Raw genomic sequence first — 25,073 nt, 5'->3', positions numbered from 1 at the left:
TCCATTCCTGCAGGAGAGCGGTTATTAGTCGTTATAGCACGAAATGAACTTAAAGGTCAACCGAACAACGAGACGGACAAAACAAATTAATACATGTGGGCAGATCGAAAAAAATGGCGGTCTGGTTGGCTGTCAAGCTCGCGGGCCGTTAATAATGAACCCTTAAAACGTTATTTGAACTGTTTCATTAGAAACTTTCAAATGGTAGGTATACCTATGCAGGCCTACTAACCAGCACTGTAAGGGTCATGCCATTAGACTGACAGGTCACGAGACTTGCAACCCTTAGATCGACATTCACAAATTTTCACTAGACCGACTTGCCACGAGATCGTGGCAAGTCTGACAGCTCAAGAGAACGACTAAATAGAAAAGAGGAAATTCGCAATAAGGTCCAGTACGGCACTAGACCAACGATCCACAAGACCAGCAGCACTTGAGACCGATGCCTCCTGACAATGTTTCAAGGGATTGATTATCCATGGTACACGAGCCCGACAACGAACCAGACCGGTTTTAAACAAAATAATCTTCCCTTATATGTTTCTTTGTTTTGTCGGTTTCATTTGCTGTTGTTAATTAATTTTAAGAGATTTCTGATTCTGGTGAATGCAAGTTTTGCACGTTTGGGGGAAAGGTATCGATCCTAGTGATGTCAAACTGTTTGATAACCATCTCTCTGCTGCCCTTAAAGGTGCATTGTATTAGGAAACGTTGCCTCTGATTCTAAACAAAATCCTGGATTTAGCTAATTCTGCAATCATAACTAGAAACATTTTGGTCAGAAATGAATCACATGCCTTTCTACTCGCATGTTGGATTATTAAGATATTTAGGATTGGAATTCGGAATTTCAAAAGCCAATTTCCCAACGGAATTTGTATTACACTACAGCAATTGGGGTAAACAAGTATGGTAAAACCGGTCACTAAAATATTTTCCTTTTTTAAGCACTTTAAGATCATTTTGACACGCTATTTTTGTAGGGCTTCAACATAACACCATATCATAGACACTGATATGAGGTAGAGCCATGTATCTCAGATTTGTAAAAGCGGAAACATTATTAAACAATGCCTTCACTGAGCACATGCAAATGTTGGGAAAAAAACATGTCATCCCATTTACCATGTTGTACAAAATTAATCGTTGGTATGAACAACCTTAGGGCATTGGGAACCTGATTGTTGAAGCCCGTTCAAGCGGAAATCGTTATAACTCAAGAGAGAACAAAGAAACATAGTTCTATTATAGTTGCGGAGTAGAGCTTGTCAGCTTATAAGCCATGTTCAGACGGGGGCTTCCTAGTCGGCGTAAGTTAATTCCCGCAGCAGGTAAATGTCTCATTAATATTTGACTTTAGTTGTCCGCATCCTTTTACTCGGTCCAACTTGTCACGATTATAAGGAGAATGAAAGTCAAAAAATAATAATTGTGCATTTGAAAAATATATAATATCAGTCATTTGAAATCACTAATCAAATCGTTTTCATCCATTTTTTGATAGATCATGAAAGGTAATTTCATCACGATCCTACCGGTATCTTGCTGTCGCAATTGTTTGGCCTTGCCGGAGATCGCGGCGAAAATACGCTATGAATGTATGATCGGACAATTGTAGCAATCATACTATAAACATTTAAAATTCAACCTGTCACTTTGTTATGTCAACATGTAAACATGAATAATCCAGCTTTTGCTGCTTTTCATGTAAAATAACAATTATGATGCATGTATTTTGAAATTACATAATAAACCACTATTGAATTGAATTGAAAGTATAATTACATGTTTGATTAAATCTTTTTTTAATTGAAAAGATTAATAACATTATGAATATGAATAAATTATTTCACATTTTTAAAACCGTTATTACGGATCTTTGTGAGGGTTCGATGTGTTTGTAGATATCGTACTATCGCAGATCTATTATAATTATCAACAACAACAAAAAAAGAAAATATAGTATCGAACCCGTGGTGTACCACTATTAATTATTATGGATGGTCAGCAGCTACTATATATGCATTCGAACCGGTGTATATGGTTCAGGAAATGAGAATAGCTCTCGGCTTGGTCCTCAAATGTAACCTTTACGAATCGCACGGATATCGTTCCGAAGTCAACTTCGGCAAATTGGTCACTGTAAAGGCCGTGGTACCGGTGGGCAGAAGGTTGATCATCTAGCATCTGCAAGGTTCTGGAATCATCAAAATGATAAGAAATTTGGCCCATTCTTCGTAAAGTTACAAGCACTATACACAGAAAGATGTATATGGGACTACCCTATATCTCTCACAGTCCATGAGAGAAACAAATTTACCAAATATATTAATTAGTAGGCGGTTTCCCGGCAATTTTTGTATCATCATGTATTAGTCAAAACGTATTGTTTCACATGATTGGTAATGAGAGCTTCCATTTCATTTTTTGAAATTGGGGCGTTTCCAATATTGGTCTTTACCTTTAAGGTTTTGCAACGCATAGTACATGCGAACGGTTGACTGTTTAAAAGGAATTTAGTCCAGAGAAAAGAATTTACATTTTGTAATGAACAAAGTGACACAGTTATACATGTGCTATGCGATTATACGCATATTCAACATATTTGGGATAGGTTGAAACGCTGTAATATATATACTGGAACCGGAAGTAGAATAATATTTTCACTACAAGTTAAATTATTTGGTTTAAGAGGTTCAAATAATTATGCATTAAACTGTTTAATGATTGTGGTGCGACACGTGGTGTATGCTTGCAAAATAAAGAAAAGATTACCCGAGTTTAAACATATTAGAGTTTAAATTATTAATTTGTAAAAATAATAAATTCACAAGAAAACGTTTTAAATTCAGGAATTTTTTTATTTAAATGGAAAATGTTGTGCATTTTTTGCCTGCATACTTTTTAGACGCAGATTATTGTTATAAAACAAATTCAGTTTAGGGGAACCACGAATTATTCAATAATGTCTACCTCTTTAAGGAAGGTGATCGTCATTATTTTGTTACATAGTGAATGGATAACACGGGAAGTAAAGTGAGTGAATCAATGGACCAGTTCGGAGTTAGCGTTTAACCTCAAATAACCAAACAAAGAAACGTCGCCTCGCACTCTGTACTGTGCATTTGACATTAACTACTGTCAAGGTGCGGTGATCCAGAGTTCATGAATAACGTTTTTTTTTCCCTTTTGAAGAAAAAGAAACATCCAACTGTGTATTACAGAATGCACTGCTGTGGTAGTAGCTTCATGGTTGATGCATACATGCATGATAACATAAACTTTCATGAACACAATAGCGAGTTTTTAGGCTCCTTGTCATGGCTAGGGGCGCTCAGTCGCATGTTTCAGGACGGTGGTGCCATGCGTTCTTTCATCGGTGCAATGGTAGGGCTTGTCTGACGTAGCAGTAACTATTGTGCTGATGTGTGAGTGTGTGCATGGCATTGTTTTCCCGGGGCGGCCGATTTGGGGTGCCATTTGTAGTGACGGGAGCCTGAACTCGGTTGACTTAATACCTAGGTATAGTCGATCTTGATCCGATTTTAGATACGATTAATGTCCAACTTTTGCCCTTTTTTACTCTTATTTCTCCAAAATTAGTACAAAGGATTGATTGCCCTTTAAGGGTCAGGAAAACACGTTAAACGCAAAGGAGATGAGACCCGGAAAGCACTGTGTGTTTTATATGATGAACAAATACAAAATACAAAATACGTTCATAAATTTCTAGCCTGTAACATAAAAAAAACTTCAATTATCTTTGATCTTTAACTTTAAAGATCAAAGATAATTGAAGTTTTTTTCTTTCCCATCAACGAATGTTTTTTGCCACCCACCAAGCTAGCTTCCAAAGGGCATTCATCAGGAAATGGTGGAACCGCCGATAGCGTGTACGGTGGCGTGAACATTCACAATAAATATGTGTTATGATATTATTTGACATTGTCAGTGCTAATTGATAGAAAATGTTTACACTTAGGATGCATTTATCATTTTCAAAACTCTTTTTTGTGAGTCGGTCGAAGAGTGGGTGCGTACAATTCAGAAGCGGTTAAGTTGCAGTTGCAGCAGGTGTACGTGTAAGTTGGTGTGAGCACGTTAGGAACTTGCTTAATTGGACGGTAAATGAGCTACCACTTTAAAAGATAGAGTCGAAGTCATACGTCTGTTCTCTTTTGATGGTATGTATCTTTACTCCTGGGGAAAGATAGGGGAGGAGTTGCCCATACTTTGTTCTACTCTATGATGGCCCGGTCACACATAGGGGACGCACGGGGGACGCACGGCCCGCGCATTGGCAATTTTGGCCAGTGCGTTGCGTTCGTTACCCGTACGTCGAGCCCGGCCCCCCCACTCAGGTTTCAAAATGACCGCATGCGTGTTGCCAAAATGTCCTTTTCGTAACAAAAGAAAATGGTCGAGCCGTATTAACTTTACACACCGGACTTTTGCTGAAAAGGGGGGGGGGGGGTGCGGAAAAATGCTCGTTTACAAAAGAAAAAGGTCGAGCCGTATTGAATTTACACACCGGACTTTTGCTGAAAAGGGGGGGGGGGGGGTCGGTTGGAACACGCATATGCGTACCCTAAATAACACTGAGTGGGGGGGCCGGGACGTCGAGCACGCTTGACCACCGATATGCATTCGCCGTATGCGTCGTGATTTTTTGAGCATGCTCACAAATGTGCACGGAGCTCGACGCTTGAACGTAAATGCCGAAAGGACGCCAGCCACGCGCAGAGCGCTAGACCAATGCCAGAAAAACGCGGAGCACACGCTGTGTATTCGTGGTAAGTTTGGCGGCCGAAGTCTAGCGAACGCCTAGTGCACATCTATCGCATACCTAGCGCGCTTCAAACACATGTCCAGCGAATATACAGCGAATATGAGCGTGCTGAATGATGCAGTAACCTCATTTTTCCGAATTTCAATGCGTAGGTCGTGCCTCGTCTATGTGTGACCGGGCCTTAAGATTAGGTTTGTACATATCAATTTCATTACAAGCAAGGAAATCCGAAAAGCAGTTGAGAGTTTTTTAAACGCCTAATGCAGCCATATAATGATGCATACTCATAAAAGTAGGCGAATGGAATTAAAAAAAAAAAAAATGAATAAGACGAAGAAGAAGAAGGAGAAGTAGGAGAAGAAAGAGAAGGAAAAGGGGAAGAAGAAGATGAAGAAGGAGAAGAATGAGAATAAGAAGGGAAAAAGAAGAAGAAGATGGAGAAGAAGAAGAAGAAGAAGAAGAAGGAGAAGACGGAGAAGAAGAAGACGGAGAAGGAGAAGAAGAAGAAGAAGAAGACGGAAAACAAGAAAAAGAAGAACGAGAAGAACACGAAGAACGAACGAACGAATACAAGGCATTGACGGAGGACGCCAATGCAAAGCAGAAGAACACAAACAACAAACAAATGTGAAAAGGATAAATAAATTGTTGTTTGGATTTTAGCCTCCGCTTATTCAGGTTAGTAATTGAGTCTGGCAGGGCTACGGATTTCCTGAAATGACTTTGGACCCCCCCCCCCCCCCACCGAGGAACCTATATACACTCCTTCGACTGCTTACATGGTCTTTGGAGTGACTACGACCAATATCACGAAAACGGGCACATGACATAAGATGTGACACCCTTTTATTTTCTTTCTTTCCCTTTTTCTTTCTGTCTTCTTTTTTTCGCATTATTGTAATGCAGTTGTACTGAGGGGGATCATCTTACAAGGATCGCTAATTCTGCAATGCCGAGCAAGATGAACTTCACTTTAGGTTGTGCAATTCTGTTCTTCTTGGCATCAATAGCTGTGGCACAAGGTAAGCATATGAAACATATCCTGTTTGTTTACAACATTTGTTATTGTTTACACCCTCATACGAAATGTATGTTTATATCGAGCAGGCGCGGTGGCTCATCGGTAGAGCAGTGTCTCTGTCCCTGGTTGCTTACTTACAAGCACATGCATGCTTTCTCAGCAGTTAGGTGATCATTTTATTCTTCATATGTCTGTAATTATGTTGACATTGTGTACTGCATTTAAACAAGCCGAACCACCATTATTATGGAGAACAATCGGTAAATCAATAAACATGTGTTAATTATGCAAAAAGGCAGACGGTAAGTTAAATGGGCAAAATACAATGTTATGGTGTGTATTAGTTGGTACTGCGTTAGTAGACCACTGCTCACGAAACCGAAACCCACTAGACAGCAAACCTCGAGACCGAAAGCCGTCGAGACCGATCAGCCACGAGACCAACAAACAGAAAAAAAGGGAAATAGTTTTAATGCCCATCTCTCGGGCATGTAGTGTTCCTAAGCATATATATATTATTACGTTTTGACAAATCTTATGAAAAAAGTCCCAAAACCGAACGGTTTAAGAGCACAGTACATTTAATCATGGTCAACAGAATCTAATGCCTTCTGGAAGTATACCGATATAATAAAAACGATCTTTTGTTCATTATTTAAATATTGAAAAATATCATGTATATTACGTATAGCTTTACTTATTGTCCTCCCTTTTATAAATGCATGTTGGTCGGGGTGGATTATTTCATTCAAAACATTTAGTGATCTTGCGGCTAAGGCTTTTATACATATTTTGGCTTCCATATTGAGCAGTTAAATGGGTCGATGATTGTGTAAATTTCTCTAATCTTTATTCAGTTGTATTATTTGTGTAACTATGCTTTGTTTTTGACTATTTTAAAGTTACAGAGTTGCAGAGTGCAACCTTTTATAGAGGCCGCACTGTTTTCAGTTTTCAGATTTTCATCTGAATTTGTTAATTTTGCACAATTTGTAATTAAATTTGACTTGTTGATCTTAGTGACATGTATTCTTGATGTTCGGTGACAATTTTGACGTACTTTTTGTGATCACTCGTGTTTGCAATCATGCATTTTCACATTTCGATATTTTCACATCAAATTGTGAACATATTGTTTGCTGTTTGTACGTACCTATGCATAACAGTCTTACTGTGGTAGCCCATCCGTCTACGCTGTCTCTTAAAGGGCCACTCTAACCAAAAACGGGCTAAAAATGAAAACAAGACATGAACAATAATTTTTGACGGAGATTCCGAACATGACAATGATTTTTCCTAAAAAACTTCAATAATTCTGGAATCTAGCTTTAAAAATGACGACTGAGCAAAAAAAAAGACTTTTATCCGAAAAATAATATGCAATTGATAATCCCAGTACGTTTCTGGCAATTTCGTCATTCTTAATTATGAAATTATGAAATTATCAAATCGAACATGCCTACAGTGACGTCAAATGCATCATCAAGCTACGTGATCGTATAACCTTTTTGCGAGGGGCGTAGCCCAGCAAGCGTGAGAACTGTGAAAAATGAATGGTTATGAAAATATTTGGGGTCAATTCAGAGATTTTCTGAAAAATCTGAGGCTGGAATATTAATAAGTAGAGGTGTATACATGTTTTGAAAGGCTACGTTTGCTGGGTTAGAGTGGCCCTTTAACATAGTTCGCTGCACTTGCTACCGTGAGGAGCTCTTGTGTGTAGGGCAGAACCTTGACAATGAAATGCAGCCTAAGCTTCTTAGTGCACATAAATGGAGTTTATTCAAAGAGTTGGGAATCGCTCGGAGAACTAAGCGTGGCTGCCGAGGAGGGGTAATGAGGCGTAGATTCAACATTTATGTACTCATTTAGACTAGCTATGTACCAATATTTCTAGTGGAATATCAATGCGGGATACTGGTGAACTCATACAACCCACTGGAACTCCTCCTTCTGTCACTAAATGTCTTCCTGAGAGAAGAGTTCGAATAGGTCATTGGAATTCCAGATCTATGAATAATAGACCAATATCATTTATGACCTTATCTTTGACACTGGCCTTCACGTACTTATCGTCACCAAGTCGTGGCTTAGGGGCAACCATCGCGACAACCATACCCTTGCCGACATCAGGGCAACGCTACGTAATTACGACCAGTACGAGTACCAGTACCAGTTTTCATGACATTTAAGCTTGGCCCAGCAAAATGTCCAAACCTTCTGACTTCTTCAGGTGAAGTGTAAGCAGATTCAATGGAATTAAGAAAAAGGACAGCGTCATCAGCTAATTGTGATATTTAAAAAACTTTTGACATACCGTGGGGTTATACTATTGAGTTGTATATAATAACACTAGAGCGCTTTCGCAAAGACGACGGAAGCAAAGACGACGGGAGAATTACGGCGATACAGCTCTTACGTCATGTTTGGGGAAACGACCGCTATCATGGCCGCGTACGGTCGTGGAAATCAACAAGACGAAGACAACTCTGGTTCGCGCAAGCGCGGATTGTTTTTTTTTCGATCGCGTCAACATCGGTCGTCTTTGCCTTCCGTCGTGTTTGCGAAAGCGCCCTATTAGCACATCCTGCGGAACGGTAAATTTTATTTTGATAATACCCCAATGCTTCTAGATACTTTCAAAGTTACATTTTTAATGTCGCTCTTCTAGTCCAGGAATTTGTCTACAGTAACACCAAGAAAGTAAAGTGAATGTACACGTTGAAGGACTGTCAATGTAATTAATGTCTCTGTGAACTCTCCTGTTCTTCGAACGAAATATCATGTAGTTTGTTTTTTCATGATTGAGAAATAAATTACTATTCTGAAAACATAAAAGCAATTTACTTAATTCTCCATTGACCAGCGAAATCAGTCTTTGTGCATTTCTATGGGATATGACAACCAGGGTGTCGTCGGCGAATAATGAAAACCGAAAGATACTAAAAAAAACTGTTAGCAACATCATTAACATACAACAAGATCAGGAGAGGTCCCAGAATAGACCCTTGCGGTTCCTCACATCAAGATGATAGTTCTTTGAAGTTGGCCTCGACACCTTCGACCACCACATATTGCTTTTTACCCATCAAATATGATCTGAACCAGTTTAAGGCTACTCCACTTACGCCATAATAAAACAATTTATCAAAAAGAATGCCGTGGACGATGGTGTCAAATGCTTTTTAAAGATCCATAAATAACCGTTAACAAAAAAATACCATTATCTTATGTATTTATAACATAATCTGACATATTCAAGACACCATGAGCGGTCGAATGACCTTTCCTAAATCCAAATTTGTCATTGGTTAATATCTCATATTTGACTATACAATCAATTAAACATTATTCTTTCCAACAATTCAGAAAATATAGGTAAAATTGCAGCAGGTCAATAGCTGAATTGGTATGATCGTATTGGCTAAATTCACACAGTTAAGGGTCTAAAATTACCAACAAAGCAATTTTAGGTTCCAAAAGGGCATTATAAATGTCATACATAAGAATAAGAGCAATAACCATGCACTTTGAAGGCATATGCGGTCTGAAAACAGAACTCAACTATCCCTTTATTGAATTATTGAATATGTCACACAATGGTTCCACACAACAAAAGATTGCTTCTTTCACTATCCGAGGGGATATGTCATCACAGCCACTTGCTTTAGACGGATTAAACGAAGGATACATCTTCGTTAATTCATAAACGAAAGTAGGCTTTAAAAGCATGGAGGCAATATGTTGTGAAATGAGACATTTTTAATAATTCTTATGTACACATGGAATAGAAAATTGATTATTTTCTTTTACCTATACCCCATTCACAGTGGTTTTGAAATTTGTAGCGGCGTTGTAGCGGAGCGGCAACACCGCCATAACACCGCTACAAATGCATTCACAGTAGAAAAGTTATCCCGCTGCAGCAGCGGGATAAATATCATGTACCCATTCACGCTGCAGCGGGTGATTTTTATTACCTCCGTAACAAATACGTGTATGCATGGCTCATGACCCGCGAGTGACCCCGATATGACCGGAAATACTTCAGCGCGTAAACATGTCAAGTTGCTTTTTGTATCCTCGATCATATTACTTTTTAAAAAACTAGCATTTTTATTGCTTCCAGTCAGAATATTTTAATTTTTTGAAGTGTGAAATATTTTTATTTGGATAATTATAATATCTACATAATAATAAAATCAATTTGAATCCACTGGTTACTTTATTTCTATTTCACTTTATGTTCCCCATTGCTGGAGAAAAGAGGTCAGTGATAGGTAAGTAAACAAATCACACGTGTTTGTCGCGGTGTTATAGCGGAGAGCCTTCACACTGAGTAAACACCGCGACAGCAGCGGGACTGTCCCGCTGCTGTAGCTAGGCGAGCCTAGCGATAGTTTGTCGCGGCGTTATCGCGAGGCGGTGTTATCCCGCGATAGTTTATAACGGGTCCGAGCCTTCACACTGAAGACAACACCGCGACAGCAGCGGGACAGTCCCGCTGCTGTCGCGGTGTTTGAGGCCACTGTGAATGGGGTGCTATACTGGCAAATATGAATGAAAATCCTCAACAATCTGTTCACGCGAAAGAAAAGAAAAAATTACCCAGAGAACATTTCACATTGATTAACATTTTGCTTCTTATAACCAAATATATTAATAACTTCATTCCAGGTCTTTTCCATATTTCCTTCATATTTGTGAAATGTATCATAGCAATATTGTTTTGTAATACTACTTATAATAGATGTTAAGTTTATTTTTGAACAAGGTATTATTTCATTGAGGAATTCTGATTTGGTAAAATGTATCCATACACGTGACAACAGGTCTGCCAAGCTTGTCAAAATTAGATGACGTTACCGTTAAGTTATTGCCCCCCAAAATGAATTTACTATGCATTACGTAACAGCCCGTTCATTATTTGCAGTACATTTCACGCTAGTCCAAATGGCGTCAAACTGACCACGATGAAGTGGCCTTTCGAATGAATCCAAATACGGTATTTGTCATTAACATGAACGACCGTATCATTTGCTCCACTAAAGTCCAATGAGATTAAGAAAACCGACCTTCGTTGAACAGAGAATGGTAGAACTTTGCAGGAGTTAAAATTAACCGACCTTAGTTTCTATTCTCACTTCGCCTCCCTTTTTTTGACTTATCCATCACCATTTTTGATGTAGGCCTATCCTTTTTTCTCTCACTTATATTAAAGATTCCACAACTAGCCCGATTCCAACTGATGCACCTAGTTCTGGTAAGTCTCTGTAAAATGACTCGGACCATGACATTCTTTTTTTTTAGAATTGTCTAGGTTGTGGCGTCATGTTATTTATCTTATTCATATGAAATTCAAGTGTTCCGAGCAACACAACCATATTTCCCCTCCAATTGTCATCCATAAATAATTAATCTCTAAACTTGACAATGACTAATACTTGTGATACCAGGGGGACCATTATTCAATCCGTACAAAAGAGATTTTCGGATGAGATAAATTGATATGAAAGTTATGTTGTGCGGGAGGCATATCAGGGAATTGCCCTTTGACGTAGTCAGGTGGTAATGTCGAAAGTGGCTTCTGAATGCGAATACGACTTTAAATTAGGATCGTATTTGCCCAAAGAGAATATGACACTAGAATTGCACCAAATTATCTATCGATGAACGTCGTCTTCTTCTCCGTATTCTTCTACTTTTTATGGTAATAATATATATTTTTGGAATACTGTCCCCGCCCCCGTCTTTTTGTAAAATCCCATCGCCTATGCGTTGAAATAAATTCCCTGATTTTATTTTCATTTACAGTTCGTCTCGTGAATGGTACCGGAGCACACGATGGAAGGGTAGAGGTATTCTACAACGGATCTTGAGGGACCGTCTGTGATGACTCTTGGAGCATTTATGACGCACGTGTGGTCTGTAGAAGTCTAGGCTATCAGGATTCCCTCAGTGCCCCGCATTCCGCTCGCTTCGGCCAGGGCAGTGGTCCTATTTGGATGGATGACGTCGATTGCAGGGGCAATGAGACACATATTTTCGACTGTCCGCATAACGGCTTCGAAAGCCACAACTGCTACCATGAGGAAGATGCCAGTGTCGTCTGCTTACATGATCGTAAATCTCAGATTTTTTGTTTGATTTTCGATCTTTTGTCCTTCTATACTGGCACTGCCCCCTGAAGTCCGTTTTACACTATAGGAGCTATGCCAATATGCCAGAAAGACGCCCGTTTATCAACAGTCGAATTTTGGACATGCCGAGAATTGTAGAACAATGCATGCACCACATTCTACTACGATTTGTTTCCGTTCGCGTTCTGCAAACTTATTCTTTGTCGTCTTCTTGATCTTATGCCAGAAATCTCATTCGTTTTGCACGTAGTGCTTGTTGTTCCTATCTAGGTCCTTTCCTCTTGCCCGATTCCTTTCAAATTTAGTAGGCGGAATTTCTGATATCCAATCTAGGTCACTTGACTATTTTTTCCCCGAAATCCTTCATACGTAACCATCCAGGTGCCACTTTGTCCGTTTCTGGTCCGTTCAGAAATGGGTTTAAGAATGTAGCCCAATAGAAGCGTCGAAATGGATCACGTGTGCGTGCATTAGTTGCTACTATATGCATGGGGAGTGCATTTTTGTGATGGCAACCGTGCAAAGAAATGTACAATGATCTATTTTATAAAACACATAATACACAGGTATGCATTGGTGACAATAGAGAGCTCGAGACTCGCACGTCGACAAAGTGGACTGCTACGAGTGACGTCATTTTTAGGGCACTGTCATCAGTTCCCACACGTAGCAATCCACGCAAATCTAAAAGTCCCTAATATGGCGATGAGGCGCTATTCGGAATTTCACAATGGCACAATTGAATGTTGTGATTACACCAATACGCTGCATCGCCATAACGCACTCATACCTGTGTATAATTCGTTAACTAGCTACGGGCTTAGCTTCATATTGCCCCCCTTCCCCCTCTGGCGGCCAGGTAAGGCAAATATTAGTCAAGAATCTGCACGGTCCTTTATAATTCCCTACACACTTTATTCAAGCTAGCCGTCGAAGATGGCGTTATCAACAAACTCATAATTATGCTCACCAGCCCAGCCTTTTTCGCCGGGCGTCCTAATTAATGATCACGCCATCATCGGCTGGTAGTAAGCAAGAAGGGAGAGGTCAGGCGCGGATCCAGGATTTCTAAGGGGAGGGGGCCCAACATTTTTTTTTAACTCCCGAAAATGTGAAAACCGCGCCGGCCGAAAAGTCGCTCAGTGGGGAAGAGGGGGAGGGGGGGGGGGGGTGGGGTAGTGAGCAATTTTTTTTCGTTTGGTCCTCGAAAATTAAAAAAATTGCGACCCCCCCCCCCCCCCCCCCCCTAGATCCGCCACTGGGAGAGGTAGCGTAGGTGTGGTTGAGATCAAAATTAAATCGGCCAGATTCTGGACTAGGCAAATATCAGCAACAGGTTTTTTAAAGTTCTTTTGGGTTGTAGCGGTAAATCGATATTTAACTTACCATTAATACAGGCTAATGCTCAAGCAAAGTCCACTATATTACTTCGATGTATACAGACGCATGGTTAACCACGGATTCTGTAATCTACAGTGATGTATCTGCATGCTATACAGGTAAAGTTATCCTAATTTGTTATTTGCAGACTGCTCTTCCAATCCTTGTGAACAGTCAGCATCGTGTGTCCAAGATGATTATGGTTATTTCTGCTATTGTCCTGAATCCTACACTGGTCAGAACTGTGAATTACAGAATAATGGTAAGAAATCCGATTGTTTTTTTCTCGAGGGAATGTGATGTACCTAAGGATCTTGGATCATGATAACCCGCAATCATTTTCAACTGGTATCGACTGGAATCAACTGGTACCAGTTGATTCTAGTTGACGGAACTGGGATATGTGCCAGTTTATTTTACTGGTTTCAACTTGATTTAACTGGTACCAGTTGAAACCAGTTGATACAACTGGTAAACTTCACATGCACCAGTATATCCCAGTTTAGACCCATTCACTCTACTGGCATGTTGAAAACAAACAGTGGATTCCAGTTGACACCAATCAACCATACTGGTATTAAATTGTTACACCAGCTGAAATTAGTTAAAAACAATATGCCTTACTGGTACATCTGCCAGTTGATTCAAGTTTAAAACCCATCAAACCAGAGTGGACCATTTGACACCAGTTGTTTCCAGTATAGATACCAGTTAAAAACCAGTAGATGATTACCAGTTGAAAACCAATAGATGATTACCAGTTGAATTACCAGTTGAAACCAGTAGATGATTACCAGTTGATTTACCAGTTGAAAACCAGTAGATGATTACCAGTTGAATTACCGGTTGAAACCAGTAGATGATTGCTTGATGATTTGCCAGTTGAAAACCAGTAGATGATTACCAGTTGATTTACCAGTTGAAACCAATAGATGATTGCCACTTGAATAACCAGTTGAAAACCAATAGGTGATTACCAGTTGAATAACCAGTTGAAAACCAATAGATGATTACCAGTTGAATTACCAGTTGAAACCAATAGATGATTGCCAGTTGATTTACCAGTTGAAACCAGTTGAATACCAGTTAAAAACCAGTTAATTATATCTTGTGCCTATTCATGCTTAATTTGCATATTTTCACAGAAAATATAATTATCATGATCTGTCTAGCAAATGTGACAATGCACATCAATTGTGTGATTTATATTTTCTTAATCAATTCGTCGCTGTTTTCACGAGGTGACGGTAGTGAAAAAAAATGCATTCACTTTGCGTGACGATTTTCCTCACTACCGTCACTTCGTGAAAACAAGGACGAATTATTGACAAATATATATTATATATTTCTGATCATGTTTTACATCTAATTTAAGACATACTAATAGATATAAAGATATACGTAATTAATACCCAGCAAAAACATGTATAATTTTGTATTTATGTATATACAATCTCTAAATTCTGTAATTAACATTAGACTCAACTGCAATTCACTTCAAATGATCTTTGTGATGGGGCAATTGCTAGAGTCTATAAAAATATGGTTTAATTGGTGGCCAGATGCCATACAATATTGATTGTTTATTATCAGTTGATTGATGGTCGCTACTGAATAATCAACTGGTTTTCCAACTGGTACCAGTACCAATTGATTTCAGTTGATTTCAACTGGTACTAGAAACAGTTAATTCCACTATACCAATGTATATTTTGAAACCAGTTCACTTAACTGGAATCAACTGGTACCAGTTCCCAAATTGTGGTTTCACCTGGTCCTAATTGGTACCAGTACCAGTTGATTCCAGTTGATTCCACCATACCAATTTCCATGTTGAAACCAGTTCACTTTAATAACTGGGATCAACTGGTACCAGTACCAGTTGATTCCAACTGGTCCCTAACTGTTTTATTTTTACCTGGGAATTGGCAACAGCATATAATCCACACCCTGGAGAAATCATACTGGCTTCTTATTGACAAGCATATTGATATGCGTATGTTATTCAAACTGTTAATATTAACACTACTATTACTTCTACTACTACTAATAAAAATAAAAATAATCAATAATAATCTTTATGTTCTCTTTGTTTACTAGGGATATGTTACCTAGTACCGACCTCTCTTTTTCATGAAAGTCTACTGTCAATATCTTTGTTAGTTAACCTCCAAGTTTTCATGTGGTACTCTCTTTAAAAAAAGAGTGAATTTTCACTCTATTTTCACTTTCTTGGGAGTGACGTCCGTGATCACTTGTTTACGAGTGACACTCGATTGATTTTAGAGTGCTCTCTAAGAAGAAAAGAGTGAATGTTCACTCTATTTTCACTACATTTTCACTCTCCAGAGGAATGACGTTCGTGATCACTCGATTTTTTTAGAGAGTATTCGAGACAAATACCTTATGCACCTTACACACCTTAAGCATGTGAAACAGTGCAATAGACAAGTGAGAATCAAGTTTTGTGATATGATGAGACGAGAAGTATAGGCTCTTTAATATAATAATATTATATAATTAAGGTTATCCTCAATAGTGAAATAATGTCCTGTATAAGATAAGCTAGGTATAAATTCTTAGTAGGCATATATCTCTAAAGGGATTAAACAAAAATGAAATTCTTTAACATTTAATGTCTTTGTATATAATATGCCAAAACCATTATAACTGTAACTCTTATTTCTCGTAACCCTACATTTTTATTCAGATTTCCGAATCTTGATAACATATACTGAGTGACAAATCTCCCTTTGTAATATATATTTGTATATTTCCGCTTTGTCTTGATTTTGTATTCCAGGAAACACTTCGTGCAGTAGGAACTATTACGACAGTACAGGGAATATTACGAGTCCATTTTACCCTGAGGGTTACGGAGCTAGGTTAGAGTGCAACTATCAATTGAAGATCTGGACTGCGAAGAAAATCACACTGATAATGCAGGACTTTGTTACCGAACCAGATCAAGACTTCCTCATCTTCGGCGAGGGTCCAGAAGTCATTTACGAGGGCCCAAACGTTATCTCAATTACCGGGAACCTCACGAGCTTGCCCTTGATCGAAAGGACTTATACATTGGCGAACAACCAAGTCTTCCTCACTTTCATCTCAGATAGCATTATCACACCACCACGAGGATATTTTCACATCACCTATACTGCAGGTAAACAATAAAATATACTTACTTCCATTTTATAGTAACGAAACATTTTTCGTGTCGCGTTACAAAGAAGATTTAGTGTAAAGACATTAGAAATTAAGATTAATAACCTTTCAGATTATAATAATCTGTTATTATTTTTTTGTTAAATTTGTAATATTCAGTTATCTTTTTATTTATTTATTTATAGATTTCTGAATTCGTATTAAAATTCAGACATTAAAAAAAAAAAACCTTATGGTGTGAGGCACCTCTTGTTAGCGATGTGTTTTTTGTGTGATCTTGGCAGGATAACAATTTATTGAATCTCCACTCTAGGCCAGGTCAAAATACCCAAAGTAGGCATTTTCATTAATCTGTTGATAAGTACTAAAGTAAAATAATGTTAAATATAAGGTTAGTGATGATGGTGATAAAGAAAACGATGATTGTAATATACGAAAAACAGTCAAACCTGCATTAGTGACCACTTGTCTACAAAGACCTCATTTCATGTTTCCCTTGGGCGGTCGCCGTAGACAGGTTTGACTGTATAGACGGGATGAAACAAGTATTATGACAAATAATTTGACATAGACAGGAATAAAGGATAGAGTAAGAGTTAATGGTCTTATTTATAGTAAACTCTGTAGTGAATTTATGTCGAAAAAATGTACGGGTTTTTAATATGATATACACTGTTGGTCATAAAGGTGGAATAATTATTTTTACCCCAGTTTAGGGAAGGACCTTATTAAAAATTATTTATTTCTAATAGATCTAGATAATGGCATACATTCTCAGATTTTATTGAATATTAATTTGCGAGTGTTTGTTTTGCGTGACTGCTAAATCATATGTGTGCTACTATGCTAATAAGCTAGGGAACTTACGTCCTTAAATCATAATTGACAGTAATGAGGATTAATGCCTCACAAAAGGGCACTAATATATAGCTGATCGACACGATTTTTATCCTGGGGCCTCACAGAAACGAGGCCATTGCTTAGCCCCTGAATCATGATTGTACGCAGTGTTTGCTAGGGTACGCGGCCCCTTCCACAAATCCCCCAAAACGAAGAAAATGCAATAAATTGTCAAAAATTCATTGCATTTCCCCCCGGCCCCCGACAGGAAAAATTCCTCTGTAGGGCCATGCATTATGGTTCAAAACATGGCCACACAGAGGAATTTTTCCTGTTGGGGGCCGAGGGGAAATGCAATGAATTTTTGACAATTTATTGCATTTTCTTCGTTTTGGGGGATTTGTGGAAGGGGCCGCGTACCCTAGCAAACACTGCGTACGGTCATGATTCAGGGGCTAAGCAATGGCCTCATTACTGTGAGGCCCCAGGATAAAAATCGTGTCGATCAGCTATATATTAGTGCCCTTTTGTGAGGCATTAATCCTCATTACTGTCAATTATGACCTAAGGACGTAGGTCCCTTAGCTGATTAGCATAGTATCACACAAATGATTAAGCAGTCACGCAAAACAAACACTCGCAAATTAATATTCAATAAAACCTGAGAGTGTATGCCATTATCTAGATCTATTAGAAATAAATAATTTTTAAAAATCCTTTTCTAAACTGGGGTAAAAATAAATATTCCACCATTATGACCAACAGTGTACATTTGTGAGAAATTTATGTTTTTATGACGACTAATTAACAACTGTATGATGATACATATATATTCGTGCGTAATATAACAACGAGTGTGCATCCAATCCCGTTTCAATCTTAATTACTTAACAACTTAAACTCTCTGATGAAGCTATGAATACACTCTAGAAAATAAAAAATAAAGAAATGTACGATCCTGAATTCGGCGTACACTCCCACTTCCTCTCTCTCTCTATATATTTATGTTATACTTCAGAGTTTGCTGGATTGATGTATATATAGACAAAATTATATATTGTAGCCTATCATATATTTAAAGTCTATACTCAAATATTTGATTGTTTGCATTTTTGAAAGATATCAACGAATGTAGTTTTGACCCGTGTCAAAATGATGCCTCTTGCATCGACGGGGTTAACGACTTTACGTGCACTTGCATTGCTGGATTTACGGGCACACGATGTGAAACAAGTAGGTTTTGCCTTTTACATCAAATATTGTAGTTAGCTAAAAATAAGTATAGAAAATCTATAATGTAATATTGAACACTTTCATAAATGAGAGAAGTGATCTGTAGCATCATGTTCAATTTGTATTGTTTTAAAAGTTGCTTTTTCGTTTTAATTTGGTTCATGGATTGTAATGTCACCCAATCCCGTTTCAAGTTAAAGGAATATTAATATATGTAGCTTAATTACTTAACAGCTTAATAACTCTGATAAAGCTATGAATACACTCTTCAAAATAAAGAGTACAAATATGTAGTTCCTGAACAGTGCAGATACTCCCACCCTCCCTCTCTATCTCTAATAATATATATATTTGTTTATACTTCAGAGTTCACGTTTTAGATTGATGATTTAATAGATGAAGTTAAATATTGTAGCCGATCATATATTCAATGTGTTTGCTCAAATATTATTTTTTTTGGTCTTTTTTAAAGATATCAACGAGTGTAGTTCTAACCCGTGTCGAAATGATGCCTCTTGCATCGACGGGGTTAACGGTTTTACGTGCTCTTGCAGCCCTGGATACACGAGCACAAGATGTGTAACAAGTAAGTTTTGCATTTACATTGTAATCAAATATTGTAATTGGCTTACAAAGGTCAAGGAAATCTATAATGTAATACTGACAAAATTTAACGAATGAGGGAAGTGATCTGTGGCGTTATGTTATATTAATATGGTTCTAAAATTGTTTAAATTTTTTTTTTATTATAAATTGATTCATGGATGTGTAATTTCATCCAATCCAGTTTAAAGTTGATGAATATTTTTTTTCCTGCAGCTTAAATACTTAACAGCATAAAAACTGTGAGGAAGCTACGAATACAATCTTCAAAATAAAGAATAAAGATATGCACGCGTTTTTATATTTTGCTGGCACTCCCGCTCCCCCTATCTTTCTATAAATATATCTGTGTATACTTCAGAGTTCATGTTTTTGATTGATGTATTTATAGACGAAATTGAATATCGTAGCCGATCATATATTGAATGTCTTCGTTCTAAATTTCGTTTGTTTTCCTTTTAAAAGATATCAACGAGTGTATTTCTAGCCCGTGTCTACAAGGCTCTTGCGTCGACGGGGCTAACGAGTATTTGTGCATTTGCATTGCTGGATTTACGGGCACAATATGTGAAACAAGTATGTTTTGCATTTTAATTGTAATCAAATATTGTAATTGGCTAAAAATAAGTAAAGGAAATCTATAATGTAATATTGAAAACTTTCATAAATGAGAGAAGTGATCTGTAGCATCATGTTCAATTTGTATTGTTTTAAAAGTTGCTTATTCGTTTATCATTCGGTTAATGGATTCGTTATGTTCCTCAATTCCGTTTCAAGTTAAATAAATATTTCTATCTGTAGCTTAATTACTTAACAGCTTAAAAACTCTGATAAAGCTATTATACACTCTTCGAAATAAATAATAAAGATATGTACGTTCCTAAATTGTACAGATACTTCCACCCTCCCTATCTATCTCTATTAATATACATATTTTGTTATACTTCAGAGTTCACATTTCGGATTGATGTATTTATAGATGAAATTATATATTGTAGCCGATCATATATTCAATGTGTTTGCTCAAATATTCGTTTGTTTGCTTATTTTAAAGATATCAACGAGTGTAGTTCTAACCCGTGTCTAAATGATGGCTCTTGCAACGATCGGGTTAACGGCTTTACGTGCTCTTGCAGCGATGGATTCACGGGCACACGATGTGAAACAAGTAGGTTTGCAATTCATTTTAATCAAATATTGTAATTGGCTTACAAAGATCAAGGAAATCTATAATGTAATATTGATAGAATTTTATGAATGAGGGAAGTGATCTGTAGCGTTATGTTATATAAATATTGTTCGAAAAAAATAATTATATATTTTTTAATTTGATTTATGGATGTGTAATGTCATTGACGAAATTAAATATTGTAGCCGATCATAATTATATTCATAATCTTTGCTTTGAATTTCGATTGTTTGCCTCTTTTAAAGATATCAACGAGTGTAGTTCTAACCCGTGTCTAAATGATGGCACTTGCAACGATCGGGTTAACGGCTTTACGTGCTTTTGCAGCGATGGATTTACGGGCACAGACTGTGAAACAAGTAGGTTTGCAATTCATTGTAACCAAATATTGTAATGAGCTAAAGAAAAGAGGTTAAGTAATCTATTATGTAATATAATTTTTTTAAATTAATGAGGGAAGTGACCAGTAGCAATTTTTTTTTTTAAGTTGCCTATGCATTTTTATTTGATTCATGGGTTTGTAATGTCATTCAATCCCGTTTCAAATTGAAGAAATATTTACAAATTACAAAGTTTTGGGAAATTTTGAAAAAATTGGCTGGATTGATGTATTTGGATGCCCCTGTGGATGTATTATAAGAATGAAAATATTTAGCCCCTAAAACACTTCTGCTTTCGAAAAAAAATATTATAATAACGGTGCTCCCGGTAAATTTTGATACATATTAAATAGCGCCTCCGTCCATACAATGGTAGCTGCGACCATGCAAATCTAAGGATATGCAGTTGAGATATCTAATTCCCAAACGGGAATAGCCAATTGGTAGATTTTAGTCAAGAAACATTGTTTTATAGCTAAATCAATTTCTGACCTTGAGAGGGAGCTATAAAACATAAAGGGTTTATTATTTACATTTTCGATTTCAACCGCGACAACAATCACTGAATATTGTAAGGTCGCATATGCTTCCAATATGTTTATTTGAACCAAATTCATGACCCGAAACCAAAACTCTGTATTACCTTAAACAGCTTTAAAACTCTAATAAAGCTATGAATACACTTTTCGAATAAAACATAAAGATATGTACGTTCCTGAATTCGGCGTACACTCCCACTCCCCCCCCCCCCCCTCTCTCTATTGATATATATTTTTGTAACGTTTTGGATTTATGTATTTATAGACGAAACTGAGTATTGTAGATAGGAGTATGATAGGAGAATAGAGTGTTACGTATACAGATTTCGTTCAGAAAGTATCTAAATAATAGTGGAAAGAAAGTAAAGAAAGTAAACAAATTGCAAATATGGGCAAGTGAGTGTGTGCAGGTTAAGTAATTGTTCGATTCGAATTGTTCATAAACTGGTCATCTAAAATTGATTTATATAAACAAACAATTAAAATCACCAAGACCCTTATAATGTTTGTGAATATTTAGATATTAAATGTTTTTTCATGGAGGCTTTGAATGGATAAAGAGATGAAGAGTGTTTAATATTGTCAGGTAAAGCATTCCAAATATCTGGACCATGGTGTCTTTAATCGATTTAAAGACCATAATATGTTTTAGGTAAGTTAACTGGAAATCGGATGAGTGTCGTGTAAGATAAGTTTTCGATTGTTTGCCTTTTTAAAGATATCAACGAATGTAGTTCTAACCCGTGTCTAAATGATGGCTCTTGCAACGATCGGGTTAACGACTTTACGTGCTTTTGCAGGGATGGATTCACGGGTGATTTCTGTGAAACAAGTAGGTTTCGCAATTTCCTTCTTATCAAATATTGTAACGAGCTAAAAGTAAAAAAGAAAAGGTCAAGAAAATCTATTATGTAATATTGTAAAACTTTTATTAATGAGGGAATTGATCTGTAGTATCATGTTACACTTTCATTGTTATAAAAGTTGCTTATTCGTTTTTAATTTGATTCATGGATTAGTAATGTCATCCAATCCCGTTTCAAATTGAAGAAATATTCATATCTGCTGCTTAATTACTTACAGCTTACAAACTCTGATAGAGCTTTGAATACACTCTTCAAAATAACAAATAAAGATGTGTACGTTCTTGAATTGTACATACACTTCCACCCCCTCTCTGTCTATTGATATAAATATATGTATACTTCTGAATTCACATTTTAGATTCATCTATTCATAGATTAAATTAAATATTGTAGCCGATCATATATTAATAATGTCTTTGCTCATTTTTTCGATTGTTTGCCTTTTTTGAAGATATCAACGAGTGTATTTCTAACCCGTGTCACAATGATGGCACTTGCTTCGACAGGATCGACAGCTTTACGTGCGCTTGCAGGGATGGATTTACAACTACTTTCTGTGAAGCAGGTAGGGTTTTTGCATTTTTATTCTTAAAATAATTTGAGCTCAAAATAAGTAATGGAAATCGTTAATATAATATTGACAACTTTCATGAATGAGAGAAACGATCTTTAGCTTTATTTTCAATTTGTATTGTTTTAAAAGTTACTTATTCGTTTTTAATTTGATTCATGGATTTATAATGTCACCCAATTCGAGTCCGTTTCGAGTTAAAGAAATATTTATATGGATTTCTGTATTTATAGATGAAATTAAATATTGTAGTCGATCATATATTATTCGCAAGTATTTAACCCGCTCGGCCACAGAAAAAATAGTTCATGCCCTCATATCGTCTCGACTTGACTTTGGTAATGCACTTTTGTTTCAGCTGCCACAATCTCAACTCTCACGGTTACAAAAATTACAAAATTCAGCAGCCCGTATTGTTACCCTTACCAGACGTACTTCTCACATTACTCCTGTTTTGTCTTCACTACATTGGTTACCTGTTGAATCCCGTATTGTATTTAAATTATTATTGCTTGTTTTTCACTGTATACATGGATCTGCCCCAGAGTACAATATTAATTTGTTAATGTCTTATAATCCTCCCAGACGCTTAAGATCTTCCGATTCTCAATTGCTTGTTGTTCCGAAAACTAAGAAATCATGGGGGGATCGGTCATTTGCACACGCTGGACCTTACCTATGGAACCAATTGCCACAACATATTCGTTATATTTCAAGTGTAGATTGCTTTAAACATGCCCTTAAAACTCATTTGTTCAAAGCAGCTTTTCAGTAGATTTAGTTTTATTTTCACATTGTCGTCGTTCATTTTTGTGTGTATTTTCTTGTGTACTTATATCTTTTCTTCTCCATGCGCCTCGAACACATTATTCATGTGGAGTTGGCGCAGTACAAATACTCTGTATTATTATTATTATTATTATTATTAATGTCTTTGCTCAATTTTTGATTGTTTGCCTTTTTGAAGAAATCGACGAGTGTCTTTCTTACCCGTGTCACAATGGTGGCTCTTGCAACGATCGGGTTAACGGCTTTACGTGCTTTTGCAGGGATGGATTCACGGGTGATTTCTGTGACATAAGTAGGTTTCGCAATTTCCTTCTCATCACATATTGTAACGAGCTAAAAAAAAGAAATGTCAAAGAAATCTGTAACGTAATATTGAAAAAACTTGCATAAAGAAGATAAGTAATCATAAGCATCATGTTCAAAATATATTGTTTTTAAATATTCTTATTCGTTTTTTATTTGATTAATGGATTTGTAATGTTATCCAATCCCGTTTCAAGTTGAATAAATATTTCTATCTGTAGCCTAATTATATACTTCACAGCTTAAAAATTCTGATAAAGCTATGAACACACTCTGCAAAATAAACAATAGAGATATGTATGTTCCTGAACTTTGCAAACAATCCCACCCCCTCTCCCAATTTGTATTTGTCTTACATTTCACTTTTTGGATCGATGGATACGTAATTAAACATTGTAACCAATTATATACTTAATATTTTTTGCTCAAATTTGTTATTCTTTGCCTTTTAAAAAGATATCGACGTTTGTATTTCCGACCCGTGTCTAAATGATGGCTTTTGCATTGATCTGATTAACGGCTTTACGTGCAACTGCTATTATGGATACAAGGGTGATCTCTGTGAAATATGTAGGTTTCGTTAGTTTTCATTTCATTTTAATCAAACAGTAAAAATAATAACACAATGTACTATGAGCCACTCATATTCTTTACAAAATGGTATAAAGTGAAATGGTAAATGGAAACACGCTGAATTGAGTTAATTTGGGTGTTGGTGCTTCTACTAGAATATTGTATCTTAAATGTGTATGACTTGATATCTAATCCTACTTAACATTATAGGGACAGAGAAATGTAAAAGAAGGGGTGAAGTGAGGATAAGAGGAGTTGACCGAAACATACAAACAATTTTTTTTTTTTGTCTTTAAGGGACAAATGAAACAAAAAGAAAAGAAAAGAGAAAAGCGATGAAGAAAAATGGTAATGTAAACAGGAGGCTTACTGCGGTTCTCGGGTCGGCACCTCAGGTCGGGTTGTTGGGTTACACGAACTGTCTTGAAAATTGCCCCTATATTTACGAAAGGTCGGTCAAACTGAATCCAAACTATCGCAATTTGTTCCAAGAAATTCCTCGGGATAAAGCTAACGTTCTTACATGGACATTTGTGAAACCATGCCCGTAACTTGGACAGTGACGAAGTGTCCTTTTTTTAACGAAGTTGATAACAGTTACTCTTATAGTTTTTTTAAGGAAAGGTATCCAGTCAAAACGCGGGTTTTCGCAGATTTCCTGTCGGTTTTTTCCCCCAGGAAATATC

The 25,073-nt window shown here is 36.9% G+C and overlaps 1 protein-coding gene and 1 long non-coding RNA gene across 2 annotated transcripts; both read left to right on the top strand.

The window, feature by feature from the left end:
- The first annotated feature begins 11,818 nt into the window (after positions 1–11,818).
- LOC115923855 (fibropellin-3-like) lies at positions 11,819–16,510 on the top strand. Its single transcript, XM_030985245.1, has 3 exons — positions 11,819–11,936; positions 13,482–13,595; positions 16,137–16,510. The coding sequence occupies exons 1-3, from the start codon at positions 11,819–11,821 to the stop codon at positions 16,508–16,510; spliced, it is 606 nt and encodes a 201-aa protein (XP_030841105.1).
- A 5,499-nt stretch (positions 16,511–22,009) lies between these two features.
- LOC115923658 lies at positions 22,010–23,997 on the top strand. Its single transcript, XR_004064033.1, has 3 exons — positions 22,010–22,117; positions 22,603–22,716; positions 23,690–23,997. It is a non-coding gene; the product is annotated as an uncharacterized LOC115923658 (long non-coding RNA).
- Positions 23,998–25,073: the final 1,076 nt, after the last annotated feature.

Source organism: Strongylocentrotus purpuratus, unplaced genomic scaffold (assembly GCF_000002235.5).
Source record: "Strongylocentrotus purpuratus isolate Spur 01 unplaced genomic scaffold, Spur_5.0 spur5_scaffold_14, whole genome shotgun sequence".
Lineage (NCBI taxonomy): Eukaryota > Metazoa > Echinodermata > Echinoidea > Camarodonta > Strongylocentrotidae > Strongylocentrotus > Strongylocentrotus purpuratus.
Note: the sequence above shows the minus strand (reverse complement) of the source record. Positions and strands in the feature narration are given on the sequence as shown.